This window comes from Copadichromis virginalis, linkage group LG12 (assembly GCF_057382275.1).
Source record: "Copadichromis virginalis isolate Kocher_CV1m ecotype Utaka linkage group LG12, C_Virginalis_male_GT1.1, whole genome shotgun sequence".
NCBI classification, from domain to species: Eukaryota; Metazoa; Chordata; class Actinopteri; order Cichliformes; family Cichlidae; genus Copadichromis; species Copadichromis virginalis.
The window spans coordinates 20,039,272-20,052,526 of NC_140629.1; the positions used below are offsets into that span (position 1 = coordinate 20,039,272).

A 13,255-nucleotide genomic window follows, 5' to 3' on the forward strand; every position below is an offset into this window, starting at 1 on the left:
GAGTTCACTGTACAGATGCCAGACCAAATAAGGATGTTAATATGGACCACAACCTTAGAGGAATGCTTCCAACACCTTGCTGAATCATTGCCACAAATAATTAAGACAGTTCTGAACGCAAAACGGGGTTCAATGTTATGCTAGCAAGGTGTACCTAATGAAATGGCCGGTGAGCATATACTTTATCAAAATGAGCTGTCAGGGAAAGCTACTGAAGATATTGGTCTATATGTAATGAATCTGGTTTGTGGGTACTGAGTAGGATCTATGGAAGCCATTCGTCATTTTCCTCTTTCTTAGTGCCTCTTTTTCCTCTTGGCTCACCAAGCTGCTTTACACTGGCACCATATTGACAGTTTGCACAGTGTGGGCAGACTGGATATGGGGTGTACAATTGATTAAATGTTCTATTTGGACACAGACTTTTAGAATAAGATGGATGGCCCTGACAGAAAAGATACAAGGGGGTGAACTGAACTCGATGACATGCATGCTCACAGACACTTACACCTCTATATACAGTGTCTGAAAATAAAGCTAGAATTTCATCTTCAGCCTATCTGTGTTTTTTTCTACTCCACAGATAAACCTGCAGAGGAGAATGAGGGTCACGGGCCTAATTACCCAGGGTGCAAAGCGTATCGGCAGCCCAGAGTACGTCAAGTCTTACAAAGTAGCCTACAGTGATGACGGGAAGACCTGGAGAACATACAAAGTCAAGGGCAAAGATGAGGATATGGTGAGACACTTGTACGGGCACACAGACATAGGTGTACGCATCCATCGTCACCCATTGCTTCTTGTTCTGTGGTAGACAGACAAAATACACACTCATACATGCGCACACATCGACTAGAGACTGTGCACTCAGTCAAGGACAGGGTGGAGGACATGATGAGATGGCTTTTTAATTAGCTAGCGCACACCGGGCCCATCCTGCTGCCCCTTACCCCCCTCCACTTTTATGACTTCTAGATTGAATTTTTATACTATTTGGGGATGAACAGCCACCAAATAGGCCACAGAGCATTCTATCATTCCTGACAGCAAGCCACGACTGTCCTCTCTTTGGCCGAGCTCCGAAACAACCAGACCTCCAAACTTATTATCAGATATGTTGTCAGATTTGTATGCTCTACGTCTGGGCTTTGATATTTTTAATTTAGAGCTCTTTTGTTTTGCTCAAAGCTAGACACGGCTATGACATGTCTATGTTTGTTTGTACATCTTTCGCTCCAATCATATAGTTTCTGTCAGGCTATCTTCAGCGATTTGGATGAAACACTCCAGAAGGTAACGTGATATAATTGGAGCACTAATTTAAAACACACCACTGTTCTTATGAATTACTGGCTCAAATGGTGCGACAAATTGTCTATTTTTCCCTGTAATTCTAGCTCATTGACCTTGAATGACAGCAATTTGTTGAGCGTGGAGTAGACACTAGAGACAGCGGCGGATAGACTGCCACATTATTGAAAACTGATCTGCTTCACCATCCTCCTCCGCCCCCCATCTGCTGTTATTTCATCCCTTGCAACAGATTTTCAGAGGAAATGTCGATAACAACGCTCCATCAGCCAACTCCTTCACCCCTCCCATTGAAGCCCAGTACGTGCGCATTTACCCCCAAGTCTGCAGGAGGCACTGTACTTTACGCATGGAGCTGCTCGGTTGTGAGCTAACAGGTGAGTGAGCTTTCTTTATCCAACTGAATACACTAATCACCATCATTATCATAAATGCATCATACTGGAATTTGGAAATCCACTCCAGTATGCCTCTTGCACAGTTGTTCCTCTTGTTTTTAAGTAGTGTCAGCACTGAATCCATTTTCAGGAGGCCTGGGGTTAGATGTAAAAAAAAAAAAAAACAGTTTAGAGCCAATCTGTTTTTGTTGTTGCCAGGCTGTTCTGAACCACTGGGTATGAAGTCAGGCCATATCCAGGACTATCAGGTCACAGCCTCCAGCATCTTCAGGACGCTCAACATGGACATGTTCACTTGGGAGCCTGGGAAAGCCCGTTTAGACAAGCAGGGCAAGGTCAACGCTTGGACAGCTGGTCATAGCGACCAGTCGCAGTGGCTACAGGTGAGATATAATCTGAGCCAAGTCTGTTATCTGTTGCAGCTACTGTAGAGATAAATCAATGTATTAGCAGCAAAATGAACAACAGACACCCCTGTTCTTGCAGATAGCTGGCTTTCATTCTGATGAAGGATTAGCTCTTACCTCCCTGGCATAATAATTGATGGTTGTGCATGGTAATGCATGCCAATGGATTCAATTATATTTCATAGGGAAGGACTTCACTGTTCATGCCAGTTGAGAATTAAATTATCTCTTAAAAAACCACCTTTGTTAGCTGCTTCTCAGTATCCTTCTTGGAAACAGTCAATAATAGGTTGTAAATTCTGTTTATTTCCATGTCAGTCTTTCTGAATCCAACACCCACACTGCCTCAGTTGGAAGAGTTGCGCCCTGTTATCTCTGGCTGCAGTCCAAGGCTTTCTATCTCTATGAAACCAGCCCATCTATTTGTTTTCATTACAGAAGTGAAGGCTAAACATGTCTCCTGAAAGGGACAAGACACGTCTCTAAGTGAACGTTTACCTCCCAGTCTTTCTGTTTAACAATATGTGAGATTGATGGTGGCTGAGGGAGTTTCAGATAGATATCAACAAGGCTCAGTCAGGCTTAGAATTCCCTCACGTATGGCCTCATATATTGGATTTTTTCTTTTTTTTTGTTTTTCATACAAAAAAGAAAAGTCATAAACGCTTTTTGCTTTTAAAGTGCGAAACCAGATCTTACTTCATGCTGTGAAAGTGATAGCATAGAAGAAAATGTGATGTGGATTATCTCATCGGGGAATTGAAGATCAGTGATTTCTTTGATTTCTTGGCCTTTCTCGCGGACTTGCTCGCACATACCCCCTCCCTATCAGTGACACAGTTAACGCTCTGTAGTCATACCGACTGGTCTGGCTGTTATTAGATTGGTTGGGTTCTGATTCAGACATGTTTTTTTATTATGCTGAAAGCTTTTTTTAGATGGTGACGGCACACAGGGCTGTGTGTCGGTGGAGACAGGTACTTAGGCGGGCTCCATCCATGCTAGGGAGTTTGGCTAAGCAAAATTGATTGCTTTGGGTAAAAGAAAACTTGCAGTCTCATATTACATGCTGTGCTGGCAGGAAAGAGGAGATGCCATACAGATGAAGTGAGAAAATCAATGGCTTCCATTGCCAAGAACCATTTCTGTGCACACGAGCAGATACAATATCCAGCTTTTAAAAGTCGACATTTAAGAGTTCTGTACTGTAAAGTATGTTGATGAGGCTGTTGGTAATGACTGTTTTAAATATTTAGCGATCATCTTATATGCATTTGTTAAGCTCCTGCTATAATCACTGTCTTCTTTCTACTCGTTGCCATGGCAAATAATTGATTCAGAGTGGCGTTACTGAATGACTTAAAACCTCACAGACTAATGGAATTAATCAACCTTAATGATAAAATAAGTATTCCTATTAATCAAGAAAACTGTTCTTTTGCAGATTGGACACAGTGAAAAACCCTCTTTATGCATCAGGGTACATAATTTAATATAATATGGATAGCTTAATGCAGTGGTTCCCAAACTTTTTTTGCTGGGCCCCCCTTGTTTTACAAGAAAAATGTTTGCACTCCCCCTTCTCGCGCATGCACGCGCGCACGCACAAACACATCCTCCAACCACACACGCCCATATTTTGCTCCATTGCGGTTTATTTCACACCTCAAACATTTAGTAAACAATTAAGCAAATACAAGTAATCTGCAATAAATTACAGGTAGTAATACAATAAACTACTAACTCTTTTACGCTACGTCCACACCTACACGGGTATTTTTGAAAACGCATCTATTTCATCCACACGTAAACGGCGTTTTGAATCACCGAAAACGTTTTGCGTTTACATGTCAACGAGGAATACAGAGTTCATCACGCAACGTCAAAGGTATGCGCCTTTTTTCACGTCACGCTGTGCGCACGTTTTTGTTTACATGAGATGAATTGCAGAATGGCAGATAGAGACAAAATACTGTTAATCTGACTATCTTCAGGTTTTACACGCTTACATACACACGCAGTTACTGTCCCTCCATTTAGAAAGGCAGAGGCGGCACGGTGTGATTATTTTACATGTAGTTGGGTTTTTTTTCTTGTGTAATAATATTCAACATTGCTATCAATACATTTTTCAAAAAAATGCCTCTCTGTGCAAAATGGGTTTAAAAACATAAAAAACTGTGGGATCCTGTTTGTCCGTGATCTGAACAGCCCGGCGCTGCTCCCGACACAGGGAGAACCTGCAGGGGAGACCTACCTCGGCACTTGTGCAGGTGAAACCAAAGGGAAGATATGCTTCACCATATTTTCCAGTCTTTGGCTTAGAATGAAGTTGGTTTGGAAACATATTCAGCAATGCTTCATCTCCTGCTTTGCATTTCTGTGGGCGCCCCGTGCTAGCAGTGTCCAAGCGCTTTGTTCCCCCCCCCCCCCCCCCCCCCCCCCCCCCCCACACACACACACACACACACACACACACACACTTATGGAAGGTCTGGCTTAATGTATACAACAGAAAAGACATGATGATGCACAGATTTTGTCAGAAGGCCTTTTTTTCTTATCAGAATACCCACACATTTCTAATAGATATTGGCATTCCAGGTCAATCAGCTGTGACAATGGGTAGGAGGGAGGTAACAATAAATGCACATTTGTCAAGCCTGATGTCACCTTGCACTCAGTACAGGAACAGTTTACTATGTTCAGACTGATAAATAATCACCACTCAGTACCCAAAGCTGAGATATCTGTAGCATTACCTCAGCCGTGGCTAAGTAAAACAGTTTTTAGACCAACTATGCCCAAATATGCCAAACCTAACACATTTACATTCAAAGACACAGCGAGTCCTAGAGAAAGTTGCTGGAAAATCACAGCACAAATTACTGTGCTGTTAAACTGTTGTTTGCAATAGAAATGCAGCCATTTAGTTTGAGGACAGCTCAAAGTAAATGTTCAGCAGCTGTAAATGTTTGTAAAGTTAGACCTAATCTATCACTCTACATTAGGGTGGGCGAATCTGAAATTGAATAGATATATTTTACACAAAAATAACTGCTGAAACCTGGAGGGCCACTGATCTAGCGCCTTCTTCCTTATCAAAGTAACACAGGCAATTGTCAAGCCTGTAAGACTTTGTTCTGGAGAGAGCATATCAACCAACCAATGTGGAGCCCTAAATAGTAAGACATTTCCCCACCTAGTAAGCACGTCTATTATCATCATTTGATCTAACTGCACAGTTAACATTCTGAAGTTAGCAACAGCCTTAATATAAAAAATATTAAGGCTATTATATTCCTTTTCATTTTGCGACAGAAAGCTTTTAAGTAAAGAAAAAAAAATCACCAAGAGCTGGACCTTTTGGTCACCTTCCAAGTTGAAGCTATTCTGTTCTGACAGGGAATAAAATTACACACGGGGAGACTAAACCAGAAAATTTCAAGATGTTTTCAAGAGAGGAGCTGAAGCTGTCAGACGAGGCTGCCAAATGTTTCGAGCTGGCATAAGCTGATTAGTTAATTATGTACATTAACATGTCCATGTTGCAGAGAGAACGTGATAGAGAGACAGTTGCTACTTTTCAGTTTCATAACTGTTCTGTTAAAGCAACAAGTGTACTGCAAATTTTCTGACAAGCACTGCTCGGGACTGTGGAGAGTTTTTATGGTGGATTATGATAAAGAAGCCCCAGAGAAACAAGTACACAAGGCTGGAATGAAGTGGGATTGTCTCTTCCCTCATATTTAATTTGGTTGCGGTTAACAAATGACTTGGCAAGAGTTTTGAATTCTCCATTTGTATCTCTGTCATAGGCGGCACTGAGGAGGTTTTACATTTTCTTGCTATTTGTATGTTGGTTATTTGTTGACACTCAGCTGCAGTATTGGTATTGACATGCCTTTGCACTTAGAAGTCACAGAACCTTCAGGAATTTAAACAGGAATGTAAAACTCTTCTACAAAGGAATTGCAACTTTTTCTTAAATTATTCCTAATATTGGGTAACTACATTGCAATGGGCTCAAGTAAATAATCATTAAATGTAACCATACAGTACATTAGTGAAACAAGTGTAAGCATGGCCTTGTGTAGACATAGATAGCACAAAATACATCACTTAGTTTGCAACTTGTTAGATTTATTTGTATCCAGCAAAGGTTACAAAACAAGTTATGAACGCAATTCCGGTCTGTGGTTCATTTGTTATCCCCCGTCTCCATGGTTTTCACACCCAATTATCTCCTTAAAATGATGAATACGTGTGGTGTGCGGCTGTGGCACCCTGATAATCACCTCTGCCTCTGATGATGCAGAGTGAGCGAGGTTTGTGTGAAAACTTTGAAAGAAGTACAGTAACTCTCTTTTTAATAATGGCGCTAATGGTTTACTCGGCAAACAGTGGTTGTTGCTAATATATACACTGTTTCTTTAATGCAGTGGTGTTGTAGCAGCTGTAACATCATATCCTTTTTACACTGATGAGTCACCATGTGCTTGACCAACTACTCCCAAAGCATGGGTCACAGCTCACTGGTAGGCTGTGAAAAAACTGCAGGTGGACCACAAGTAGTTATTTACAATAAATGGAAATCCTTTTCATTTTCCTATTGCTGTAAATTTTAAGAATAAAAATGAAAATAAGATGCAGGTGTAACGCAATCTGTACTTACGCCAAACCTTTAATGCGTGGAAATCAGGACTGTTGACCTTGGGCAGTTCACTAGGTGTCGGTGTCATCAATTTCACCCCGATGTTTAACCCAGAATCACAGTTTCTCTAGAAATAGGTTACAAGAAATCAAATGCGTCCCAAATATCTATATCCCCCGTCCGAGGCTAGTTTCGTAAAGGAGATTGGTAGTAGCTGCTCCACCACAGGAACAATAAGGCTTCCAGCACACAATGGACACCACACTTACTTAACATAAACACATTTATTTGACACAATTTTAAATAATAAACCTTTTTTTGTAGTGTCTTTCCACTCAGTGTCACAAGGAAAATAAAATAAATAAATAAAATCAAATATGTATCCTTTAAGGTCCTTTGACCAAATGAAAATCAGATACATGAAGTAATGCTATTAATGGAGATTCAACCTCAACAAAGCTAATCATTGCAAGGTTTTTGTTTTAGTGGAAACAAAAACAAGAAGAAAACATTTTTTCTTTAGTCTTGTGAGCAATCATCAAAAATAAGAAAACCAAAGAAAACCATAGGCCTGTGTCTGATATTATTATTTACATCTAAACCTAGAGTCTAGCATTAGCATTTATGGATTCAAACACAGCATCAGTGCTTCAGAGTTTCTGTGGTTTCTGTAAGTAAATCACACCAATCCATCTGTTTACTCTGTATTAGACAGATTTGCCCATATATTATCACTGTTTAGTTTGTAACACGGGCTTATTGAATGAAGAGCATTGATGTTGCAGGATCGTAAAAAAAAAAAGAAAGAAAAATGAGCAACCATAAACTAACATGCAGAGCAGAGCACACATAATTAGTGTGAACTATGATAGTGCGGGTTTACTTAGGCAGATGCTGATGAGGTAAATATTGAAAGTGCAGCAGGTGAAGTACTGGGTACTCATGGGGGGGAGAAGTGCCTCTCTGTTGGAGCACGTGGGACCGAGGAGAAAACACATTGGGCGATTACAAACAAAGATGGGGTAACAAGTTAAAGAACTGCCAAAGAGAGCTGAGATCAAGGTAGCACTAGTTTACAAGCACACATTTCCTCAATGCCAATATTATGTGCAGAAATCAAGTATCAGTTTAAAAAAAAAGCTATTGCACTCTCATCTTCTCTGTTGATCCTAAGAATTTGGATTGATACTACCAGTACAGGAGGTTTGGGAAGTTGGAAATTATCATAAAGCACTACAGGTATATGACAGAATTGGGTTGCAGCCATTTATTTCTTGACATTGGCTAAATGAGTCTGTGTAGTCAATGCTCACTAAAAATGATGAAGGCCAGCCAGGAGATAGTTTTCCCTCTCCAGCTTTTTGGCTTTGACAAAGTTCCAGTCTGCCACCTTGAAAATAGCGAGACAGTAGGACAGCAGATTGCATCATCAAGTTCTGGTTTATATTTTTTATCTATTACCTTCATTCATGAATCAGTATGAAATAAATACCAGGCTATGTGAACAGTTTGACTCAGTACTTTGTATATGGTTGTTGATAGCAGTAATTGGTGGTTTTGACCATTTCCTTGTTTAAATCACAAGAAATGATCCATGTTGAAAGAGCAGTCCTGACCTAGGAAGAAGAAGACATTACCGGCATGAAAAGAAGCAGGTTAGCTGAGCTTTTTGTCTGAAGTCTTCTCGATTTAAATGAGCATTGCTTTAATTCGTGGACCTTAAAAAGTCATATTGTAGCAGGAGTTAGTGATCCGGTTATACTGCTATGTTTTTTAATGGAAAAAAAATACTTTTCACTCTATTGAGTACCTCTTTGTGATTTGCATACTTAAGAAACACTTCAAAAGTTTAAAGGATCCCTCAATGTCATGGAGACAATGGCAATACTTCCTTAGCATACTTAAGGCATTTCGTACAGTATTAATGGCTTTTAAGCAAGTAAGATTTCCAGAGAGAGAAGCGTAAAAGCCACTAAGCACTGTTCATCTGAGGCAAGTGGATATATTTAATTCATGGTCCAATGCTCTTAATATGAAGCACGTCTGGAATCCAAAGTCTATCAGCACCAAAAAGGAATGGCAGTGGTTATACAGTACCGGAGGAGACTCCCAGCAGGATGAATGTGAGAGATTAGTCTTGTCGTGTTAAGGCTAGGCACAGTACAAGCAGCACTTCAGATAGATACAAGCCAACGTTTAAATGGGATGAACAGTCTGTTGCTCAGCTGTTACTCAGATGTTCTTCTTCTCGCCTTATCCTCATCTTGAGATTCATGAAGCACTCTCGGTTTCGTTAATGTTCTCAGTGTTCAGTCATAGTAACCCTGCTTGCTGTGGGTGGTTGATTATTACAGGGGCGGTGGTGTGGCAGACAGCGTCATTGTTTCACAGCAACGAGGCCCCGGGTTTGCTTATTCTATCCAGGTACTGCAGCTTCTCCCACAGTCCATAGACATGCATGTTGGGTTAACCGGTGACTCTCAATTGGCCATAGATGTGAATGTGAGCGTGAGTGGTTGCCTTTCTGTGTACGCCCTGAGACAGAATGGTGACTTGTTCAAATAGATAGATGGATAGATGATTAAAGGCACTCAGGACACTCAGTAAGCAAATATTTAGATTAAAAAAACATTTTGCTAAAAGCAGTATTCATGATTTTTACCAGAAAGTGTAACTTTTTAATGGGTTGCATTTCCTAACAAACAGTGGTAAATAAGATCAAATAAATGTTGTTATGTTGTCATTTAGCTTGTCTTTATCTCACCCACTCTCACAGACAGGTTAACCTCAGTAAAGGTCAATGTTGCAGTTGGTAATGTTGTATTTATAAACTAAGGAATTAAAATGATATCTCAAAAAAGGCGTGTGATATCCCACCAAAAGAAGGCACTGCACTTACCTGGTTTGACAGCATCAGTGCATCTCAAAAGTCTAAATAAACACACAAACACATCTGCGGATTATGGAACGCCAGGACTGCCATAATGAATTAATTAAATACACCATTAAATAATTAATTAAATGTGGCAATAATTAATTAAAATTGGAATTAATTAATTAAATAAATAGTTATGATATATGTAATTAATTAATTATTGACACATTTAATTAATTATTTATGTATTTCACGTTTTAATTAATTATTGACACATTTAATTAATTATTGACACATTTAATTAATTATTGACACATTTAATTAATTATTGACACATTTAATTAATTATTTATGTATTTCACGTTTTAATTAATTATTGACACATTTAATTAATTATTGACACATTTAATTAATTATTGACACATTTAATTAATTATTGACACATTTAATTAATTATTTATGTATTTCACGTTTTAATTAATTATTGACACATTTAATTAATTATTGACACATTTAATTAATTATTGACACATTTAATTAATTATTTAATGATATATTTATTTATTTCATTTTGGCAGTCCTGACGCCTGGCTCTCATCATGAAATAATTTTATCTGTCAGCCTCACCCATCAAACTCAGGGGGCGGGGTTAACGCTGATCGAGTCAAAACCATTGCTTTGGCCTGGTGGCCATTGTTTCTAGCACACAACAAGCACACAACAACCGGCATGTGGAAGCTAACAGAACTGAGCTTTGAAAAACCCTGTTTGTGTGTTACCAAATACCGTTTTAATATTTTTTTAGCCGAGAATGTAGTGGTTTAAGCTTCATGTGTCTGGTCGGTTTGTCAAGATACAGCCTCTTTGCAAAAGTGTTTCGATGATTTCGGAGATGTCGTCCCAGTCTCACGGCAAAGCGTGGGATAGACCCGCTCGCCTCGCAAGCAATCCCACCGACAAAGCGCAGGCCCCGGTACACAGCTGTAGTAACCCCCGCTGACTTCTTTTACTGAGGTTATATTTATCGGTGTTTTATTTCCTGATGTTCTTATGTGTCCTACGTGTTTCAGTCGCCAATTCTGAATTATAACTAACATTAAAAACATGTTTAAGGAGGAGAGAGAGCAAATAAATCTGTTTAACATCTGATCTTTGGGTTTTTGTTCAGTAATCAGCGTGACCTGTGTATAAACGCATAAAAGAGATAACGTTGGTGTTTCTGTCATGTAGTAACTGCTGGCTTTAACTGTACAAAGGTTGTTCGACACTATGAAACACATACAGACTTCATGATGTTCGGCTAATATTTTTATTGTGAATATTAATCATGCTGACCTCGCTCTGTACACCACGCAGCGAGGTCAGCATATCCACGATATCCTCAGCTCCATGAGTTAACACAAAGTTTCCCAGCTGACTAACTGCCAACTATTCCAGAGACGTGAAAATATACAGCATAAAGAAAAGTGTAAGAGACTCAGCAGCAGATTAGAATAACAGTTATACATTTAATAAATCACCAAATGAATCCAAGAAACGAGCAAACCTGTTCCGACAATTTGAATTTGTATTCCCTCAGCTGCAGACTCGCTGCTGTTTAAATGTTTGAAAAGGAAGATTAGATATAAAAAACGTCAAACATAGACTCAGTCTGCCTTCACATTTGATATGAGGCCAGCACGTATAGTGGCCTCAGCAGGCTATTACTGAAATACACGTGCTATATCTTAAACTATGATATAAACAGGGAGGTCCTATTAACATGTTTAGTTTTAAAGGACACCTTCCTGCCTTTAGTCTCATTCATGAGCAGTATTAGTTTTCTTCTAACATCCAGAAGACTGCACAATGTGTTTCATAGTTTGTAACAAGCCTTTGACAGGTAAACATAACATGACCGAAAAAGCAAAAAAAAAAAAAAAAAAAGAGAGAGAGAGAGAGTGTTGACATAAGAAGAGAAAATGCTCTCAATTATGGAGACAGGCAAATGGTTCATTTATGTTTGATGTGTGTTTATTCCTCCCTAAATATCGTCGGTGAAGTTCGCCATGCACGTCAGATTTTCCTGCGCATTTTTATACCTCTGCCAACAGAGAGAGAAAAAAAATCACATTCTAACAGACAGCTGGTGCTTAGAATACAGTTGAATAACTATTAAAAAACAGATGATATTTAGATGATAGTTCAGTCTAACACATGTGCCAGTGAACCATTAAACGTCTGTGAAACTATGCAGTTATGAAACGTAACTTTAACCTCAGCCAAACCGATTTGCTCAGTTGTAAATAAAACAGCGAAGTAAACGTGACCCGACAGACAGAACCTGAGTGAATGAAGTCCAGCGTTTAACCACTGAGAGCTAAAACTCAGCTGAGGTTTGAAAGCTGTGTGCCGGTGATTGGACATCAGCCGCTGATAAAGCTGTTCGCCTATAAAGTGCTCTGTAAGGAAACGAGCTCCAGCAGCTCTGCGCTCGGGGAAAACACTATATTTACTTATCTTGTGCAGAAAAATGCGCTGACATTGCGTTATATCGAGCACCGGCTGCCCAGTTAAACTGTGACTATCACCAGGTAACTAGGCGTGTTTCTTGAATTAGCAGCAGGTGTTAAACAGCTGACAGATGAGGAGGAGGATGCATGCAGGTAAACTGAGGGTCTGTTGAGCTGATCGCTGGTTTCGTGAGAAAAATGTCAGCTCGTTCTTTATGTTACAGAAGCACAGAGACACAAGACCAGGCGGAAAGAGACGATCGTTCGGTGAAAATGAGAATCTGCGAATGCAACATGTGGAACACGGAGAGTGGAATATGTAAACAAACCGGTTAACGTAACCACCTTGGTGCGCTCTGCATGCTAACTGTTAGCAGAGCTAGTGAAATCTCTGAAAACATCTGAGCACTTTTGCAAACATGTTCTATGTTGACAACCTGACCAGACATACGGCGCGACATTCGCGGCTAAAACACTGTTAAAAGTGTAGCTGGTGACAGAAAAACGGGGTATTTTAAAACTACACCACCACCATTGCTGCCTGTGATTTGATCTGCATTCTGGGATAACTGGCTGCCCCAAGTCTACACAAGCAATCGATTTTCTAGGATCGACCTGTTTTGACTTACTTTGCACGGCAACCAATCAAATGTTAGAGAAGCTGCATGGGCAGCGTTAACCCCGCCCCCTGAGTTTGATGGGTGAGGCTGACAGATAAAATTATTTCATGACGAGAGCCAGGTGCCAGGACTGCCAAAATGAAATAAATAAATATATCATTAAATAATTAATTAAATGTGTCAATAATTAATTAAAATGTGAAATACATAAATAATTAATTAAATATGTCAATAATTAATTAATTAAATGTGTCAATAATTAATTAAAACGTGAAATACATAAATAATTAATTAAATGTGTCAATAATTAATTAATTACATATATCATAACTATTTATTTAATTAATTAATTCCAATTTTAATTAATTATTGCCACATTTAATTAATTATTTAATGGTGTATTTAATTAATTCATTATGGCAGTCCTGGCGTTCCATAGCGGATATCCGTTGTTTCATTAGAGTGAATTTTGTAATAGGAGCAGAAAAATTACATTAA

General features: G+C 39.3%; 1 protein-coding gene across 2 annotated transcripts in view; it reads left to right on the forward strand.

The window, feature by feature from the left end:
* The window catches only part of edil3a (EGF like and discoidin domains 3a), a 142,470-nt gene that overhangs the window by 99,074 nt on the left and 30,141 nt on the right, over nucleotides 1-13,255 (forward strand). For both annotated transcript variants that reach the window (XM_085475197.1, XM_085475198.1), the window contains exons 6-8: nucleotides 584-739; nucleotides 1,544-1,688; nucleotides 1,908-2,092. In XM_085475197.1, coding sequence (XP_085331323.1) covers nucleotides 584-739; nucleotides 1,544-1,688; nucleotides 1,908-2,092 — 486 coding nt within the window. The remainder of the gene's footprint in view (nucleotides 1-583; nucleotides 740-1,543; nucleotides 1,689-1,907; nucleotides 2,093-13,255) is intronic.